Raw genomic sequence first — 19,762 nt, 5'->3', positions numbered from 1 at the left:
ACATACCCCACTTCCCCTGAGCCTTGGCCCTGACCCCAACCCATCTCTAGATTCAGTTTTCAGACTCAGGCTGGATCTTCATTCAGCGTGGCCCCAAATGGCCAAATGGCTCAAGGCTTGAGACTCCATGTGGGCATGTCTTCAGACCACCTCCTTCCTTCTTCAAATTATGCCTCTTCCCCAGCTCCCAGCCAAGGGCCCACCATAGCCTTGTGCCCAGCCTCAATCTCACCCCAGCATCAGTGCATCTCTGTCCAGTCTCCACTGTGACCCCTACTCCAGACCCTGGTCCTGCCCTCATGTCATTCCCATCCCACAGTGCGTCCAGACTCCACTCCCAGCCCATGTGCGGTTCTCCTGACTCCACCAGACCACACCCCCGACTCTGCTCCGGCTCTGCCTCCACCTCATCCCAAGCTTCAGTCTCTCACCCTTCCAGTTCTGTCTGCTCTGGGCCCCTCTGCCTGAAGGCTTTTCTCACCCCGCCTCCCAGCCTCAGGCCCCGCCCCAGCCACGCCCACCACACACCTGCCATGCAGATGCAGGTAAACTGGCCTATGCGGTCCAGACACGTGGCCTGGTTGCGGCAGGGTCCTGACAGGCATTCATTGACATCGGTCTCACAGCGCGGGCCAGTGTAGCCACGGCCGCACTGGCACAGGAATGAGCCCTGTGTGTTCACACACCGGCCCAAGTGCTCACAAGGGTTGGCACCTGCAAGGTGGGGTCACAGTGTGGGTGTGGGAAGCTGAGGAGCAGCCTCTCCCCTCCTTCCCTACCCTCAGACTGTACCCCCTCACCAATGGAACACTCGTCCACGTCCTGGTCGCAAGCTCCGCCTGTGAAACCCGGTGGACAGGTGCAGATGGCCCGGCCATTCACTGGGTTCGTGTCACAGATAGCATCCTCGTGACAGGGGTTGCTGACACAAGCATCGTCCAGATGACACAAAAGTCCTGGGAAAGAGTAAGTGGAAGTCAAGGGCAGACCATCCCCCGGCTCTGCCCAAAGGTCCCACATCCCTGAACATTGTAGTGTTTTGTTTTTTCGTTTATTAACCAGCAGTGTATTTAGTGGGCTTCCCAAGTGGCACTAGTGGTAAAGAATCTGCCTGCCGATGCAGGAGACATAAGAGATGCAGGTTCAATCCCTGGGTTGGGAAGATTCCCTGGAGGACAACATGGCAACCCACTCCAGTATTCTCTCCTGGAGAATCCCATGGACAGAGGAGCCTGGCAGGGCTGCAGTTCATAAGCAACTTAGCATGCACATACATATTTAGTAGCTATTCTCTCCCAATCATTTATTTAAAATTTAAACATACAGAAAAGTTTATTCATATACCCATCACCTAGATTCAACTATTGTAATTTTATTTTTTCTGAACCATTTGAAAATAAGTTGGAAATATCCACATATTGTTTTTAAAATCCATTGACTGTTTTTATGATTCTAAGAGAGTCCTAGCATTAAGTCTTTGCCTCTGCAGTACCCTCTGCCTGACATACCCTGCCCTCCGCTCCAAGTTACCCTAGCAAACATCTTCTCTGATCTTTGCCACTCCCAAAAGTCCCCTCTCCTTCTGAGTCATAGTTTAGCTCTCCATTCCGGTGAATTCTTTCCTGGATTGTCTGCCCTCCAAGGCCTCTCCCAGGCTTATCCTTCACCCCAAACCCAGCTTCTAGCATAAGCATTAAGCATCAGCTTAATTAATTAAGAACAATATGTTTAATTATGCTTCTAGCATAGCATAAGTCTGACTCAAGTCAGACTCCATCCTTGGCCCCACTCAAGAGCCATCAATGGCTCCCTGCTGCCTTCAGGGAAAAAAATAGTCACTCACCAGTTTTGCCCATGGGGCAGGCACAGTAAAAAGAGGCCACACGGTCGTGGCAAGTGGCCCCGTGGAAGCACACAGCCGTGGCACAGTCATCAATATTCTGACTGCAGCTCTCACCCGTCCAGCCATTGACACACACACAACTGTGGCCACCCAGTGTGTTGAAGCAGGTGCCCCCGTTGTGGCAAGCGTTGGGCTGCAGCTGACACTCGTCCACGTCCTCCGTACAGAACTGGCCTGTGGCACACAGATGCATCAGTCCGCTTACCTGGCGCGTGCCCGTCCAGGGGCCCCCCTCAGGTCCCACCGCTCACCTGTCCACTCAGGAGGGCACTGGCAGTTGTAGGTGTTGACACCATCCACGCACGTCCCCCCGTTTAGACATCGGTGCCCTGGACAGTCGTCCACATTCACTTCACAGTTCTGGCCCTCGAACCCTAGCGTGGAGCGCAAGGATGGTCACCGCCAGGCGGGCCGGCTGTCCCGCCGCCTCTGCTGCCTCCCCCGGGTACAGCTCCCTCACCAGGAAGGCAGGCACAGTCGTAGGTGAGGTCGCCGCTCTGCCTGCAGGTACCCCCGTTGCGGCACAGGGAGGGAGCGCAGGGCGCCGCAGCGCTCTCACACAGGGGCCCCGTGTAGCCACCTGGGCACTGGCAGCGGAAGGAGCCGGGCGTGTTGAGGCAGGTGCCACCGTGGCGGCAGGGCGCGCCCACCCGGCACTCGTCCACGTCGCTCCGGCAGCTGCGGCCCTGGAAGCCGGGTGGGCAGGAGCACAGGTAGCGGCCGTCGGAGCCCACGGAGCAGCGGGCACCATGGGCACAAGGGCTGCTGAGGCAGGGGTCTGGCAGGGAGCAGTCGGGGCCTGCCGGGAACCAGGAAGGGTGAGCCCAGGCCGACCACACCCTTGCCTGCCTTCAGCTCCCTTCCAGACCCCCCTTTACCTCGGAAGCCCCGGGGACAGCGGCAGGTGAACCGGGCGGTCCCCGCCACCACTGAGCTCTGGCAGACACCACGGCCAGCACAGGGGCCGGAATGGCAGGGGTCTTCCAGCTGACACCGTTCACCCACCCAGCCTGGTGGGCACCTGCGGACAGACACGACCTGGTGGGGAAAGTCAGGGCAGAACAGCACAAGAGAGACACACCAGACAGACCAGAAGCACACAGGTAAACAAACACACACACTCATTCATCCACGCAACAGTTTCCCTGAGCATACCTACTAGGTTCTTAGCAATGGGAATACAGCATGTGTGCTAAGTCACTTCCATCATGGCCAACTCTTTGCAACCCCATGGACTGGCTGGCTCCTCCATATCTGGGATTCTCCAGGCAAGAATACTGGAGTGGGTCGCCATGCCCTCCTCCAAGGGATCTTCCCAACCCAGAAATTGAACCTGCATATCTCTTAAGTCTCCTGTATCGGCAAGTGGGTTCTTTACCACTAGTGCCATCTGAGAAGCCCAGGAATACAGCAGCAAACACAATTAAAGTGGTCCCCACCCTTTTGATGTTCATAGCCGGGTCTGGCAAAGAGAAGATATACAAATAATGAATGAATAAGCAACATGCACGCGGTGGAGTGGGGGGGGGGAGGCGGCAGCGGCGGGTAGTTCAGGCCATGGGGATCATGAAGGATGCAGTTGGGCAGAGTGGTGGCCCCAGAAAAATTATGTCCATGACCAAGAACCTGTGACTGTGACCTTATTTGGAAAAAGAAATGTAATTAATGATGCAATTAAATGAAGGATGTCTAGATGAGACCATCCTGATTATCCAAGCTGGCCCTAAACTGAGTGACAACTGTCCTACAAGAGAAAGGCAAAGACTTCTGGCCTCCAAAACTGCGAGAATAAATTTCTGTTATTTTAAACCACCCAAGTTTGTGGTCATTTGTTCCACAGCCACAAGAAACTAAAAACACAGGATAAGGAGGACAGAGGGATGGGGGTGGGGGGAAGGCAACTATGTTTTCACAGACAAAGGGAAGGAAAAAAGAAGACTGTGTGGGAGAAGAAAGTGAGGGAGGGGGCCACGGGCCTGTGTGGGGAAGACTAGAGGAAATGGCAAATGCAAAAGGTCTCAGGTTCCAGAAGACAACCACCCAGGCGCACACAGATGGGCAGAACCCCCTAAGGTATCAGACGAGAGGGACACACTAACACGATGCGCTGGGCTGGCAAATACTCAAGACCCCAACCCACAGCCTCATTCACCAGTACGGGCTAACTTTCACATGCCAGACAAGAGGACCTCCACAAAGCTTCAGTTCCTTTCCTGGGACACAGAGACCCCTTCCTCCCGTTGCGGGGAGGAGGTGGCCACCAATGCTGGCGCCCCCTGTTGGGAGAAGGTCCTTCAGCCTCCAGCCCCCTCCAAACGCACCAAGGCCACCTTGAGGGTGAGGGTACAGAAGCGCGCTGGTCTTAAGGCTAGACACCTCCAGAGTGGGGTCAGAGGGCGGGACTTGGACCGGCCCTCGACGCTACCCGCCCCTCGCCTGGGTTCCTCCCTGTGGCCTGTCCCGGTCGCTCGGGGCTAAACTTAAGTAACTGACTCAGTCCTTAGCGTCACCCACAAGATTCCCCCCACCCCAGCCCCCAGCGAAACAAGTCGGGGCAAGAGCGGGCGCAGAGGGAGAACCCAGGTCCCAAACCCCCTCCCCAAAGATCCGCAGGGCAGGGACCGCCGCCAAGACTGCGCGCCGGGAGGGGGCGTGCTGCACCGGGCGCCGAGCACTGCGAATTCTTCCTCCCCCAACCACGCGCGCGCGCACGGCAGGCAGGGCGTGGCCGCGCGGCCCGCTCCCGGCGCCCCCGGCGGGTTCCCACGCTCTGTGCCCCGCGCCCCTGCCGACCGGTCGGGCTGGTTCTCCGCTGCCCGCGCCCCGCCCAATCGCCTGGGCTTCACCGGAGACCGATGGGGGCGGGAGAGTGGGGGGGGGGGCGGGGAGCATGGACTCGGTAGGGGGACTGGCTGGGGAAGAGGTGATGACTACGAGATAGACACTAGAGTTTGAGAGACTTTGAGAGTTGGAGGATCCATGGAGGGGCGACAGACTGCGGGATCCGCGAAAGGAATTTGAAGGAGACTAGGGATGAGGGGGTACGTGGGGAGAGGTTCCCACGGACCACCTCTGGAGACTAAGCCCGGCGCTCCGCTCCGGGTGATCCGGGCTCCGGGCGGCCGCGCGGGCCGGTGATTCACCTGTCGGGGGGGCGGGGCAGCCGGGGGCGTATACACCTGTCGGCAGCTTTCCAGGCGCGGGGTCCCAGAGCGCAGGCGCCTGGTCCCGCGACTCCGCCTCCCAAGTGAGAAGCGCCAGGTGAGGTCACACTTTCCCCCCAATTCCCACCATCCCAACCCGAGGAACCCGCTCTACCAGGCTGAGACCCTCCCCCCCCCCCCCCCCATCGAGGTGAGTCAAAGTGCGTGTGCAACTTCAAAGGGTCTCTGAAGTCACCCCAGACCCACCCAGCTTGGGCTGGACACACAAGTTGCTGAATAAATGGATGCATTTAATGAATCGACCAATGGCTACTGGGTGACCTGCTATTATTAATGATGATATTATAAAAGGAACCAAGCATTTTCCCATAACCTCAGAGGTTCCTCCTTATGGCACCTATTTTCCAAGTCTCTACCATTAATAAAAAATACCATTTATTAAGCACTTACTGTATGCCCAACACTATGCTGATTTCACTCTTAATCTTTACAATCAACTCCATAAAGGAGGGAACTGTTATTGCCCCATTTTCCGGATGCAAAAATGAGGCTCAGAGAGCTCAAAGCACTTGCTCAAGGTTATCGCAGAGCCCAGAATTCAAATTGATCTCTGTCTGCCTCTGCTCAGCAATTTCCCAGGCCCTGCCCTGCCCTGCTTTCCCAACCCTCTGCCTTTCCTTGTACTTTCCAACAACTGCATTTGGGGGGGACTTTGGTCACAAATCAGGCAGAAGGACCATATTTTACAGATCAATGAGGTTCAGAGAGGGGAAGTGACTCACTCAAGGTCACACAGAAAGTAAGTGGCAGAGCAGGGCTCCTGTGGCCCCACCACTAAATCATGAGATGTGGGAAGGTACAGATGCTATCCCCACTACTGCTAAACCACTGTTACTAGTCCCTGAAAATCTGTTGATTGAATAACTATCTGTCCATCAGGGGATTTACACAAGACCACAGGCAGCAGAGAATTCGGTGTAGTTGGCATTAGCGGGCCCATTTTCCAGACTAGGACACTGAGGCTTAAAAAGTCAGGCCATCAGCAACATGATGTGGAATTTGAACCGCAGCCAGGCAGACTCCAGAGCCTCTACTCCTAGCTCTGCTCCCTCTAATGGGGAAACAAGAGGTTGCTCAAGCCACACACTTGAAGGAAGTGGTGGAAGCATCTATGGTGAACAGAGGCAGGGGGAGAAGACAGACCGCCTCCCCACACAGGGCCCACTGATGGCTCAGAGCCAGGCACTCACAGGCAGGCAGCCTCCCGGGAGGGCAGCTGGGTGCAGCGACCTCCGTTCACACACGGGCTTCCGTCCAGGCAGGGGGGGGCTGGGTGGGGGTGAAGGAAGGTGGGGGTGTCAGGCAGGCGCCCAGGAACCCCAGCCTGGATTGAGACTCCGTCCTTTCCTCCCTTGGGCAACAGCTGCACCAGGCTGGGGGCGTCTCTGCGAGGGCAGAGAGCCCCCCCATTCACAGTTCCCACGGCCCCCCGCCCCGGCCCCAGCTGTTGGGGCTGCAGCTGTCACTGCCAACTCGAGCCCTGGGAACCACAAGGCAGGGGCAAGCAGGAGGAGGGGCCGACTTGTGCCAGATGTGGGGGCTCAGAAGCTGCCAGAATGGGGGGCAGGAAGTGGGGGTGCTGCGAGGGTTGAAGGGAGGTCTGGGACTGTGTGCCCAGATCCCGGGGTTGTGGAGGGGGCAGGGGTGGGGAGTCCTGGGGCCCTGGGCTTCCTTCTGCTGATGTTGGGCATCTACTCCAACTGGGCAGGCCTGCATGCTAGTTCTGGGGAGAGATGCCAGGGCATGAACGAACACCGTGCGCAGCCAGCAACTGGGCGTTACAGGGATGGGGTCTGTGTTGAGGGAGGGGCAGCTGGCACAGGCTGACCTCTCCAGCATCCTCACCTCTAAGGGCTGTGTCTCTCTGCGGTGTGGCACAGTCTAACTGTCCTGTCGGATGGGTCAGGGCTGTGGCGGGATGTGAGTTAGTGGGGCACTGTGTGAGCCAGCAAGTGTGGGGCTGCTTGTGCATGTGTGCCTGTGTGTACAAGAGGAGACAGAAAAAGGGAGAGGAAGAAGATGAGAAAAACAGACAGACATAAAAGAAGGAAACTAGAAGGAGGCAGACACAGAGAGGAGATCAAGAAAGACAGAGACAGAGTTTAAAAAAAGAAGAGAGACCAAGATATACTGGACATGCAAGTGCATTAAACATGGCTTCTGTCCCTTCCACAAGGCACAAGCAGCCAGGACACTATCACCCATACAGGAGCCCAGGGCTGTTTGTGAACTCACACTGGGGGCCACATGACATGAGCCGTGGGCCCTGTGGGCCATGTGTGTGTCTGCATGGCCTGCATGGATGTAGAGATGTTTATAGGCTGAAACTTGTTGTGTGTCCATGTATGTGAACTACGTATCTGAGTATATAGCCGTTGTGTCTGTGTGTGACTTGTATGTGCATGGGTGTGTCTGGGTGTGGGTTGGACGTGCTCGTATACCTGCATGTGCCAGCTAGGTGTAGGCATGTCCTTGCCTCTGTCTATATGCATCTCAGTGTGTGCAGATAGTGAGTGTGAGGCCTTGGGCTGGTGGTGCAGGGTATGTGTGAACATGCGTGATCATATGAGCACGTGTGAGCTGTGAATGTGTCTTGTGTGATCGTGTGAGCACATGTGCGGGTGTACTCTATGTATGTGTGCACACACATACACATCTGCATCTCCACATGTGTGACCCAAGAATGTGTGTCCTGTGAGTGTGTGACAGGCCATGTGGGGGCGGCTGCTCCTGCCCACTCCTGCCCCATCTGCCCGCCCGGGGCTGGGCTGGCTGGGTAGGCCTGTTTCCTCCCTACCCCTCCCCGGGCTGAGCCCCACAGCAGCGTCCAGAGACCCAGGGCCAGGGCCACTGGGCTCGCGTCCCTCCCCTGCCGGCCAGGCCTCCCTTGGCTGGGGGTGCGCCCCAGCAGCCCCGGTCCGGCCCCGCTGCCGTCCCCGCTTTGTCTGGCAAAGAAAGCGCGAGGCTGCCGGGGGGGAGGGGGTGTCTAGACGGCGTGGCCATTGTCCCAGGCGGGGGAGGGGAAGAGTGGGGAGGGGGAGGGGCGGGGGGCTCCCCGGGCCCGCTGGGGAGGGGGTCGGGCTGCTGGGAGGGGGCGCTGGAGCGGGAGAGGAGCACGTGGGCTCGCGCCCCCTGCCCTCCCCTCCCTTCCCCAGGCAGGGACAGGGTCCCGGGACGCCGTCCTGTCCAAGCAGCCGGGGGAGGGAGCGGGGCCGCGGGCGGGGGAAGGGGCGCGGGCGCCTCTATGGCTCCAGCTCTGGCTCCGGTTCCGCGTCTTGCCGCGCTCCGGCCTGGGAAGTTTTCTCCGAGTTTAGAGCTCCGAGAACTTCGCGCCCCCTCCGGCCCCCCGCCCTGCCAGACCTGCCCCGGCTGTGTGCATGAGGAGGGGGAGCTTTTATGCGAGGGGTCCCCGACCTGGGGTACTTGGGTTCCAATCGTGACCTTCCCAGGGCTCTCGACAGGCATGGTTGGTGAGAGAGCCCCAGATTCTTGGCTACCCCCCCCCCCCACTCCCCCGCTAATCTTGATCCGCTCACCTCCAGCTCCCAGTCCCGGGCTCCAGGGTCCCTTCATTCCCAGCCCACATCTCTCCCAGGCCCCGGTTCCTGCGGTCTCTGGGGTCCTGCCTCAACCCCCACTCTCAATTCGGAGTCCCTGCCCCCGGCTCCTGCGCTCGCTGCCCCTGCGCTCTGGTCCCTGATTCCCAGGGACCGCCCCCACACCCACCAAGTCCCAGACTCGGGGAGGCCTTGCACTCCATTCTTCCCCTTCCCCCACCCACTCACCCCATCCCGCCCTCAGGGTCCCGGCCCCTCACCTGCAGCCCCCGGCCCCGCTAGCAGCAGCAATAAGGGCAGCGTCCGCACGGACGGCAGGGGTGGCGGCGGCGACATCGGGCGACGGCGGCGGGGGCGGCGGCCCCGGGGCCCCGGCCCCATGGCGGCCGGCCGCGACCCTCCCTCCTCCCACCTCTCTCCTCCCTTCTCCCTCCTTCCTTGGGCTCCGGGCGCGTCCGGGGCCAGCCTCCGCGCAGCCAACTTCGCTGAAGTGAGACGGCCGGGCCGCCCCGCCCCCAACCCTGGGCGGCTCGCCCCGCCCCAGGGCCGGCCCAGAGCTCCCCCGCCCCCGGCCCGGCCTCCTGGGGTCCCTGCCCACCCTCCACCCACACAGCCTGGGACCCGAAGACCCTCTCAGAAACTCAGGCCAGCCGGCCCAACCCACGGTGTCAGACACACCCAACTTCCTGAACATCTCCAGCTCCCCAAAACACATCCAGAGCCCGAGACACACACGGAGCTGGGCACAAACAGACACTCCCCTACCCCCACCCCCCGACACCCCGAAACTGAAACCAGGCACGTTCTGCAAGGCTCATGAATACATAGCCAGGATGCACAAATGCAGAGGCGTGCACAGAGCCTCCTGGGGGACTTAAAATCTGAAATATTCACAACTCTAAACTCAGGCCCTCTCAGACCCTCTCAGACCTAGAACCTTGGGCGATTTTTGCAGCCTCGGACCTCAGGCACAGGCCAGTAGTTTCAAGTGTGCTACCAAACACTCACACTCCTTCTTACTCTCAGCGCTTCCTGAAAGTAACCCCTTCCTCCTCAATATCCAAAGGTCCACCCCACCCCATAGCCTACACAGCTTCGCTGCTCAGCCAATCTTGCTCAGTTTCATCCAACTGCCTTTTCCAAAATCAGTCATGCTGAAAAACAACCACCCTGCAGTGAGCTCTGTCCCTGTGGCAAGAATGGGGACTCCGGAAAGGCCCCAAGACCAGCCTAGAGAAGCTCCCAATCTGGGGAAGAAAAAAACAGACTCCAGCACTGTGGACTTAGGGTTGGGCCAGAGGGAGAGACAGAGCAGAGAAGCTGGTGAGGGTTCTGCTTGGGGGAAGGAGGTTACTTATTCATTCATTCATTTATTCAACAAGTAGGTATAAAGCTCAGGCTCTATGTCTCGTGTTGTTTGAGCAGCTTCACCTCCCCTGCCCTCTTCCAGAGAGAGCTTCCCTGAGAAGGGTTCAGTGGGGGCTCTGCCCAGAACTGGAAGAAAGACATTTCAGGAGAGGGACAGGTCTGCAAACAGAGGAGGGGGCCGAGTCACGTAGGGAAGGAGGGGAGAGTGGGCAGGTCAGGGGTCGCCCTGGCCCTGAGGCGGAGGAGAAAGAGGCCAGGTCGACCTTGTAGGTGTTTAGCACGGTGATGAGGCTATAGTGAGGAGGAATGGGTTGGGGGTGATGCGCTGAAACCCAGGAGTCTGAGGTTCACCCATGAGACAGCTGAGCACGGGGGCATCAGGGTGGGATGGGCACCCTGGGCACCCCAGAGATCTTTGAGCAATTTTTAAACTTCATTTAGAAATAATTTAAAATGCAATTTCCATAGACCCTTTACCCAGCTTCACCAACTCGGCCCACACTTTGCCAAATTTACTTTATAATTATTGTTATTGTTCAGTTACTAAGTCATGTCCGACTCTTTGCGACCCCCTGGAGTGCAGCACGACAGGCTCCCCTGTCCTTCACTGTCTCCTGGAGTTTGCTTAGACTCATGTCCATTGAGTCTGCGATGCCATCCAACCATCTCATCCTCTGTCACTCCCTTCTCCTTCTGCAAACTTCAGTCTTTCCCAGCATCAGGGTCTTTTCCAAAGTATTGAAAAAGAGTTGGCTCTTCGAGTCAGGTGGCCAAAGTATTGGAGCTTCAGCACCCCAGCATCTATCCTTCCAATGAATATTCAGGGTTGATTTCCTTTAGGATTGACTGGTTTGATCTCCTTGCTGTCCAAGGGACTCTCAAGAATCTTCTCCAGCACCAAAATTGGAAAGCAGTGCTCAGCCTTCTTTATGGTCCAACTCTCACATCTGTACATGACTACTGGAAAAACCATAGTTTTGAAGAAATTATATATAATTTTAACTTATATATAATATGTAATATATTATATAATAGATGTATTTGAGAGCAGGGCTTCCCAGATGGGTGTTAAAGAACCCACTTGCCAAGTGCAGGAGACATAAGAGATGCAGTTTCATCCCTGGGTCAGGAAGATCCCCTGGACAAGGGCATAGCAACCCACTCCAGTCTTCTTGCCTGGAGAATCCCATGGACAGAGGAGCCTGGTGGGCTACAGTCCATGGGGTCACAAAGTGTCAGACACAACTGAAGCGACTTAGCACGCACACATATTTGAAAGCAAGATGTAGATATGATGTTCCTTTGCCCCCAAAATCATCACTGTATGTTTCCTAAGATTGAGGGCATTCTCTTATACATATATACACAACAGTTTTCACCATACGGACAGTTTTTGGTTTCCCCAGTAATATCCTCTATAGCATGTTTCTTTGCTGGTCCAGGATCTAATCTCTGACCATGTGTTCCATTTAATGGTTATGTTTCTTCATGTCCTTTAATCTGTATCAGTTCCTTAACCTTTCTTTATCTGTTATGATGCTGATATTTTTGGATAGTCAAGGTCATTTGTTTCACAGAACATCCCTTAGTGAACTGGGCTGCAGTTTCCTCATGACCAGGTACAGGCTCTGTGTCTTTGACAAGAACTGCGGAAGCAATGCAGGTACTCTTCCATGGGTTGTATCAAGGAGGTACCTGATATGGGTCCCCAACACTGGTCTTGTTAGATTTTGATCACTTGAATGAAGCTGGTCCAGTTTCTCTACTGTAAATGTACCACTCTCTTCCCATCCCCTCTTGTAATGAGTAAATATCAATATCATGTGGGGAGATATATTGAGACTGTGTGACTATCCTGATGCCTGTCAAACTTTCACCACTGTTTGGGGCATTTATTGGTGATTGCCTCTGATGATTTTTTTAAAAATTGAGATACAATTTCCTTACATAAAATTATTACCATTTTAAAGTGTACAGTTCAGTGGCATTTAGTGCAACCACCACCTCTACCTAGTCTTATCACACTTTCATCAATCCTAAAGAAAACTTTGTCCCCAGCCATCACTCCTTATCTGTCCCTGGCAGCCATTAATGTGTTTCCATCTCCATGGATTTACCTTGTTCTGGAGGTTTCACATCTATGGAATCAAACAATGTGTGGTCTTTTATGTCTGACTTTTTTCACTGGGTATGTTTTAGAGGTTCATCCATATTGTAGCATGCATCAGTTCTTCATTCCTTTTTATGGCTGAGTAACATCCCGTTGGAGACGTAAGAAATGCGGGTTCCATCCCTGGGTTGGGAAGACCCCCTGGAGAAGGGAAAGGCAACCCACTCCAGTATTCTTGCCTGGAGGGTCCCATGGACGGAGGAGCCTGGTGGGCGATGGTCCAAAGGGTTGAGAAGAGTCGGACACGACTGAAGCGACTTAGCACGCAGGCACAACACCCCATTGAATGGCTACACCACGTTTTACTGGACCATTCATCTGTTTACCTGGGATGATTTTTATAAGTACTTATTTTTGGCTGCGCTGAGTTTTCATTGCTGCGTGAGGGCTCTCTCTAGTTGTAGCAAGCGGGGGCTACTCTTCGTTGCGGTATGCGGGCTTCTCCTTGTGGTGGCTTCTCTTGTTGCAGAGCATGCCCTCTAGGTGCCTGGGCTTCAGTAATTGCAGCAAATGGGCTCAGTAGTTGCAGCTCTTGGGCCTAGTTGCTCCGTGGCATGTGGAACTTTCCCAGACCAGGGATCAAATGTATGTCCCCTGCCTTGGCAGGTGGGTTCCTATCCACTGTACCACTGTGGAAGTCCCCTTGGATGATATTAAAATACTGGAAGAGGAAGAGGTGGTGGAGGCAGAGAAGTACCATTAGAGAGAAAGAATGAAAAGCCAGGGGTGAAAGTTTAACAATAGACCAGGGTCCAACACAGGAGATGATCCCCAGCCCTGCTGACAGTGGCAGAGAGTCGACCACCAGGGGACAGGAACTGAGGGTGTCCCAGCCTCTCAACTTATGAGTGCAACCTCCATCTGGGAGGAGAGCTATTCACACATCTTACAGGGTCAGCCCTCATGGGGATGGGTCTCTGCCCATCTTATGATGATTTGCTGGAGGCTTCCTAGAGGAAGAGCTGAGATTTGAACCCAGTGACTCCAGGCCACATGGAATGAGAGGGAGGAGTTGGGAGTGGGGGTAGGGGCTGGGCAGAGAAAAAGACAAAAGTTGCATAATCAGAAGGGGCACAGCTGACTCACCTTGAGGGTGCTGAGTCAAGGGGCCCATGGGGATGGGGGAAGGCGCAGCTTAAGTCCTTCTCATACTCGTCACCCCAGGAGGAAATCCCGGCCCCTCAGCCCTGCTTTCAGAGCCTTCAGATGCTCCCCAACCCCTCCTGTTCCCTTCATCATCACACTGAGTCACCCAGCAGGCTCCGCACTCTCACGGCCTCTGTTCAGGTTCTTCTTTCTGCCTGGGACATCCGGCTAGTTAGAAGGACCCTTTTGCTTTCTCCCCACACAGGAACTCCCAGCAGATGTGTTTTTTTAAAAATGCATTTCCTGGGGCTTCCCTGGTGGTCCAGTGGTTAAGAATCTGCCTTGCAATTCAGGGGACACCAGTTTGATCTCTGGTCCCGGAAGATTCTACATGCCACAGGGCAGCTAAGCCCATGTGCCGCAACTATTAAAGCTCTTGAGTCTGTGCTCGGAAACAAGAGAAGTCACCACAATGAGAAGTCCGTGCATCATGATGGAGTAGTTCCCACTCGCTGTAACCACAGGAAGCCAGACACAGTGATGAAGACCCAGCACAGCCAAAAATAAAGATAAATAAATGTATTTCCTGGGAGTTCACTGGTGGCCTAGGGCTTAGGATCCTAGGCTTTCACTTCTGTAGCCCTGGGTTCAGTCCCTGGTTAAGGAACTGAGATCCTACAAGCTGCACAGTGCAGCCAAAGTACATAAATAAATAAAATTTTTTAAATGCATTTCCTTCTAGCTATAGGGAATGCTGTACTATTTCCTGCACATGCCATGGCTTTGCGCGCGCAGCTCCCTCCTTCTAGCGTGCCTATCCACCTCCATCCTGTACCTGGTAAATTCCTATTCTTTAAGATTTCAGCTCCAGGAAGTCCTCTCTGCTCCCCACCCCTGGCTCTCCTAGCATCCTCTCACCCTACCACTTGGCCTTGTCCACAAGGGGCTGGGGGTGTCTGTATCCTGCTCTTTCTCCCCTCTCCTATAATGGGGGCTAACCAGTGGCCAGACATCACACAGCACGAGGTGGACACTGAGGGGGCACCCTGGGGGGGAACTGGCTGAAGGAGTTGGCATGCTCAGTCCAAAGGAGCCACCAGTAGGGGCCCAGACGACTCTCTTCAGTAACTTCTAGGGATCTGGGGGTCCTGAAAAGGGTCAAGTGGCCCAGGGGACAAAGGTAGAGACTTCAGGAGTGGGGCTAGTGCCTCCCCTGACCCCTCTGAGAAAGGATTTTCAGATGGAACAGATGCTCTAATGGGTGCTGAGCTCCCCATCACAAGGAGCAACCAAGAACCTGGATACACATTTTGCTAGGCAGGAAGTCCAAAGTCTGCTACTCTGTTGATCCAATGGCCCCTGGTCTGCGGCAGACAGAGACAGAGAGGAAGCAGTGATGATGAAAGCACAGGCTGAGTATAGAACGAGGGGAGTGAGGACAAAAAGAAGATACATTTGCAGAGCCCCTACTGTGCACCCATCTCTTTTTTCCCCTCCAATTATTAATTTACTTTCTTTTTGGCCGCGCTGGGTCTTCATTGCTGCACGCAGGCTTTCTCTAGTTGAGGTGCTCAGGCTTCTCGTTGTGGTGGCGTCTCTCGCCGTGGAGCAAGGGCTTTACAGCGTGCAGGCTTCAGCAGTTTCAGCACACAGGCTCAGTAATGGCGGCTCATGGACTCTAGAGCTCAGGCTCAGTCGTGGGGCACAGGCTTAGCTGCCCTGCGGCATGTGGGATCTTTCCAGACCAGGGACCGAACCAGCGTCGCCTGCCTTGCAAGGAGGATTCTTAACCACTGAGCCACCAGGGAAGCCCTGTCTGTCCCTTTCTGAAGCCCCCAAATTCTGAGGACACCCACTCGGCAAGGCAGAAAGTGAGGGTCCCCGCTCCAGTCTTCGGCTGCCCTCCAGTCACAGTGGCAGGAATGGCCCAAGGTGTCCAGATCCTTGGGAGTCAGGACAGTCAGAGCAATTATTCCCATGGCTTTGCAGCAGGCAGACACCCAGTTCCCAACATGGTGGGGGTAGGGGTGGGTTTGCACCGTCTCCTGTCTCCCTTGCCCCTGCTGGTTGCCTTGGCCAGGGACTGCATTTCTCCTCAATGAGCTCAGTCCCCAGGGATGCAGGACCTGGGGCCAGGCCAAGACACAGCTGCTGGGCCCAGGCCCACTGACCGGGAACCTGAGAATGTGCCCTTCGCTTATCCTCTTGGGACCACAGTCCCGTCCTCTGCACATGAAAACTGGGGCTGGGCCCTTACACCCAGGCCATGGGAGCCCAACAAGAACCAGCAGGAGTGAGGGCTGCTGGGTTATGGGGCCTGGGCAACGGGGGGGAGGGATGGACCCCAGGGGTTTTGGGCTGCAGACCCGGCCGGCGACCCTGACCACTGCCTCCCTAGAGCGCTCTCATGCTCAAACCCTTCAAGGCTTCCCATTGCCCAGAGCGACATCTTCCTCACCAGCTTCCCGTCCCCGTTTCCCAGCCGTCCCAGCTTTTTGTTGGCTGTGCGCTGGGTCTTCGCTGCTGCGCGGGCTTTTCTCCAGTCGCAACGTGCCGGCTTCTCGCTGCAACGGCTTCTCTTGCTGCGGAGCCCAGGCTCTAGGGCACTCGGGCTTCAGCTGTCATGACACGTGTGCTTAGTAGTGGCGGCTCCCGGGCTCTGGAGCACAGGCTGTATAGCTGTGGGACACAGGCTTAGTTGCCCAGTGGCACATGAGATCTTTTGGGACCAGGGATGGAATCCATCTCTGTTGCATTAGCAGGTGGATTCTTTACCATGGATTCACCAGGGAAGCCCACAGCCTTTCCAGTTTTCACAGTGGCTGTACCCACTGCCTGGGACACTTTTCCCAAACTTGGGAGGCTCCTTTCACCTGACCGCTCACTCTGGCCCTCCAGCTCTCCCCACCTTCATTCAGTCATTTGACAAACACACAGTGAGCAACTACGTCGTGCCTGACCCTATTACAGGTAGAGGTGATGAAGGCCGAGCAGGTTCCTGCCCTGATAGGAAACAAGGAGGCAAACAAATAACCCTAGAAAGGGACATGAAAGATGAAGAGATTTCAGTGTAGGGGACTGAGATAAGCGTCGCTGACGAGGGAACATTAGAACTAAGACATGGGACTTTGCTTGTGGTCCAGTGGCTAACACCCCAAGCTCCCAATGCAGGGGGCCTGGATTCCACTGCTGATCAGGGAATTATTAATAGATCCCACATGCCATAGCTGAAGAGTTTGCACGCCACAACTAAGAGTTCGAATGCCACAATGAAGATCAAAGATCCTATGTACCATGACTAAGACCAGCCAAATAAATATATTTAGGGAATTCCCTGGCAGTCCAGTGGTAAAGACACTGTGCTTCCACTGCAGGGGGTGTGCGGATTCCATCCCTGGTCAGGGAACTAAGATCCCATTTGTCTTGCAGTGAGGCCAAAAAAATAAATGAATAAATAAATATATTTATGTTATGCTCAGTTGTGTCCAACTCTGTGACCCTATGGACTGCAGCGTGCCAGGCTTCCCTGTCTTTCACCATTTCCTGGAGTTTGCTCAAACTCATTGAGTTGGTGATGCCATCCAACCATCTCATCCTCTGTCATCCCCTTCTCCTGCCCTCAATCTTTCCCAGCATCAGGGTCTTTCCCAACGAGTTGGCTCTTCGTGTCAGGTGGCCTAAGCACTGGAGCTTCAGCTTCAGCATTAGTCCCTACAATGAATATTCAGGGTTGATTTCTTTTAGGATGGACTGGTTGGATCTAAAAGAACTGTGATCTGAAAGGAGGAGAACAAGCCGGTGAGGCAAACAGTCTGGTAGCATGTTCCAAGTGGAAGGGAAAGCAAGTGCAAAGGCCCAGAAGAAAAAGGGGTGGGTGGATAAGAGGAACAGTAAGGAGGCCAGGGTGCTGGGTGCAGAGTGAGCAAAAGGTAGGCACTCAGGGAAACTGAGGGAGGCCGAGTTCCAAGGGGCCAAAGATCTGGGTTTAAATGAAAAGCACAGTGGACACCACTGGAGGGGTTCGGCCGAGGGAAGCTGACCTGATCAAGGTTGGAAACGATAACACCACCATTTCTTTCTTTTTTAATTTTTTTATTTGGCTGTGCTGGGTCTTGGTTGCGTCAGGTGGCATCTTCATTTCTGCGTGTGGGATCTTCAGTTGCATCATGAAGGATCTAGTTCCCTGACCAGGGATTGAATCCCTGCATTGGGAGCACGGAGTCTTAACCGCTGGATCACCAGGGGGGTCCCGACACTGCCACTTCTCCCAGGGATCCTTCCCTGAAGTTTCCCGTGGGCTCTGCTGGCTCCCACGGCCCCTCTCAGTTCCACGCTGACCCTTCCATGTGATCCTGCCTGGCTACCCCAGCATTCTGAGCTCTGTGGGCCTCTGTCTTGCTCACTGCTGAATCCCCGATGTCTAGTCTAGAGCCTGGCACACAGTAGGTGAAATAACGGTCAGCTGAGTAAATTAATACACCCAGCACGTGTCAGGGGAACAGCAGGATCCAGGAGCTGCGTCCTGCTTGAAGCCAGTCCAGAAGATGTCCCTGTCTGGATATGGACATGTCTGGCCTCAGTTAGACCAGGACTCAGTCAGAGGGAGGGATGGGGGCTGATGGGGCCTCCTGAAGGAGGAGTGGGTGTGAGGGCTTCAAGTGGAAGAAAAGGGAGTGAAAAGAAAGGAACTCACTTCCATCAAGCACCTACTGGCTCAACAGCTCTGGGCAGGGGAAGAAGGGAAGCCATACTCCCACCGTTGGTGGGGGATGGGCAGGCAGTGGTTTCCCTGCCTTAAGACCCTCCACTGAGCAGGCATCCCAGTGGATGTCTTGGCCTCATGGGGTGTGTGGTCAGATCACTCCAACCTTCCTTGCCCATGGCCTCACCCAGGACCCCATCTCTTCCAGCTCACCTCTGAACTAAGACACTCTGTGTGCGTGCGTGCGTTTCAGTCGTGTAAGACTTTGTGCGACCCTAGGGATTGTAGCCCGCCAGGCTCCTCTTTCCATGGGATTCTCCAGGCAAAGAATACTGGAGTGGGTTGCCATGCCCTCCTCTGGGGGATCGTCCCCACTCAGGGATCAAACCTGTGTCTCTTACATCTCCTACATTGACAAGCAGGTTCCTTACCACAGCTCAAGACACTGTGACACCCTTTATTACATCCTTGCCGTCCCAGCTCCTGAAACTTCTCTTCCTTCTTTCCTGCAGGTGTGGCACTTGTCCCCTACCCACATACCTTTCCTCTTGCTTCAGAGAAGGAGAGCATTCCCCCCCTCCACCCCTTGGCTTTTCATTACCTCTTTCCTTGGCCATAGGCTGAAGTCTCTTCTGTGACAAAGTGAAGTGTTAGTGTTAGTTGCTCAATCATACCCGGATCCTTGAGACCCTATGGACTGTAGCCCACCAGGCTCCTTTGTCCATGGGATTCTTCAAGCAAGGATACTAGAGTGGGTTGCCATTTCCTACTCCAGGGGATCTTCCTGACCCAGGGATCAAACCTGCATCTCCCGAGTCTCATCATTGAAGGTGAATTCTTTACCATCTGAGCCACCAGGGATTCTGTGATAAAGTGAAACCTGCAGCAAACGCTCATTTCACACGCACACCCCATCCCCAAGCTCTTGCCTCTCTCCCCTGCATCTCTCCCCACTGCTTGGTCCATTCTTCGCCTTCTCCACTCTGCTCTGTGCCCCAAGGGGCTGACCTCTACAGACTGTATCAATGGACATCCTTGTCCTCTGGCTTCCACGTGGGTTTGGCCAATAGGAGGCACTGGCAGAAGATAAAGCGGTGGGGCAGGGGGTAGGGGGAGGGAGCAGGAGAAAACAGGATATTAATTCGCCTGTATCTTTCCTGGTAGGGTCACCATTTCAGCTGACTGTGTCGCTTGACCAAAGGTCCCATCCATACAATCCAAGGTATTGAAGAGCAGAGACGTCATTTGGCCAACAGAAGTCTGTATAGTCAAAGCTATGGTTTTTCCAGTAGTCATGTATGGATGTGAGAATTGGTCCATAAGGACGGCTGAGTGCCGAAGTACTGATGCTTTTGAACTGTGGTGTGGAGAACAGTCTTGAGAGTCCCTTGGGCAGCAAGGAGATCAAACCAGTCAGTCCTAAAGGAAATCAATCCTGAATATTCATTGGAAGGACTGATGCTGAAGCTGAATCTCCAATACTGTAGCCACCTGATGTGAAAAGCCGACTCAGTGGAAAAGACCCTGATACTGGGAAAGACCCTGTCCCCTGGGAAACAAGGGGGCAACAGAGGATGAGGTGGTTAGATAGCGTCACCAACGCAACGGACATGAATCTGAGCAAACACCAGGAGATAGTGCAGAACAGAGAGACAGATATGCTGCAGTCCATCGGGTCGCAAATAGTCAGACATGACTGAGTGGCTGAACAACAAACACACAAACCTCTCTCTGGGCTCTGCTAACATCTTT

The 19,762-nt window shown here is 54.9% G+C and overlaps 1 protein-coding gene across 1 annotated transcript in view; it reads right to left on the bottom strand.

The window, feature by feature from the left end:
• Window positions 1-9,116, bottom strand: part of NOTCH3 (notch receptor 3) — a 39,223-nt gene extending 30,107 nt beyond the window's left edge. The window contains exons 1-8 of the mRNA XM_070462725.1: window positions 8,945-9,116; window positions 6,318-6,396; window positions 2,782-2,924; window positions 2,364-2,702; window positions 2,155-2,277; window positions 1,844-2,077; window positions 801-956; window positions 529-714 (exon numbers count right to left, since the gene is read on the bottom strand). Of these exons, the coding sequence (XP_070318826.1) occupies window positions 529-714; window positions 801-956; window positions 1,844-2,077; window positions 2,155-2,277; window positions 2,364-2,702; window positions 2,782-2,924; window positions 6,318-6,396; window positions 8,945-9,065 (1,381 nt within the window). The 5' untranslated portion in view covers window positions 9,066-9,116. The remainder of the gene's footprint in view (window positions 1-528; window positions 715-800; window positions 957-1,843; window positions 2,078-2,154; window positions 2,278-2,363; window positions 2,703-2,781; window positions 2,925-6,317; window positions 6,397-8,944) is intronic.
• Window positions 9,117-19,762: the final 10,646 nt, after the last annotated feature.

Source organism: Odocoileus virginianus, chromosome 3 (assembly GCF_023699985.2).
Source record: "Odocoileus virginianus isolate 20LAN1187 ecotype Illinois chromosome 3, Ovbor_1.2, whole genome shotgun sequence".
Taxonomy (NCBI): domain Eukaryota; kingdom Metazoa; phylum Chordata; class Mammalia; order Artiodactyla; family Cervidae; genus Odocoileus; species Odocoileus virginianus.
The sequence above is the reverse complement of the archived record's forward strand: the minus strand, read 5'-3'. Positions and strand labels throughout refer to the sequence as shown.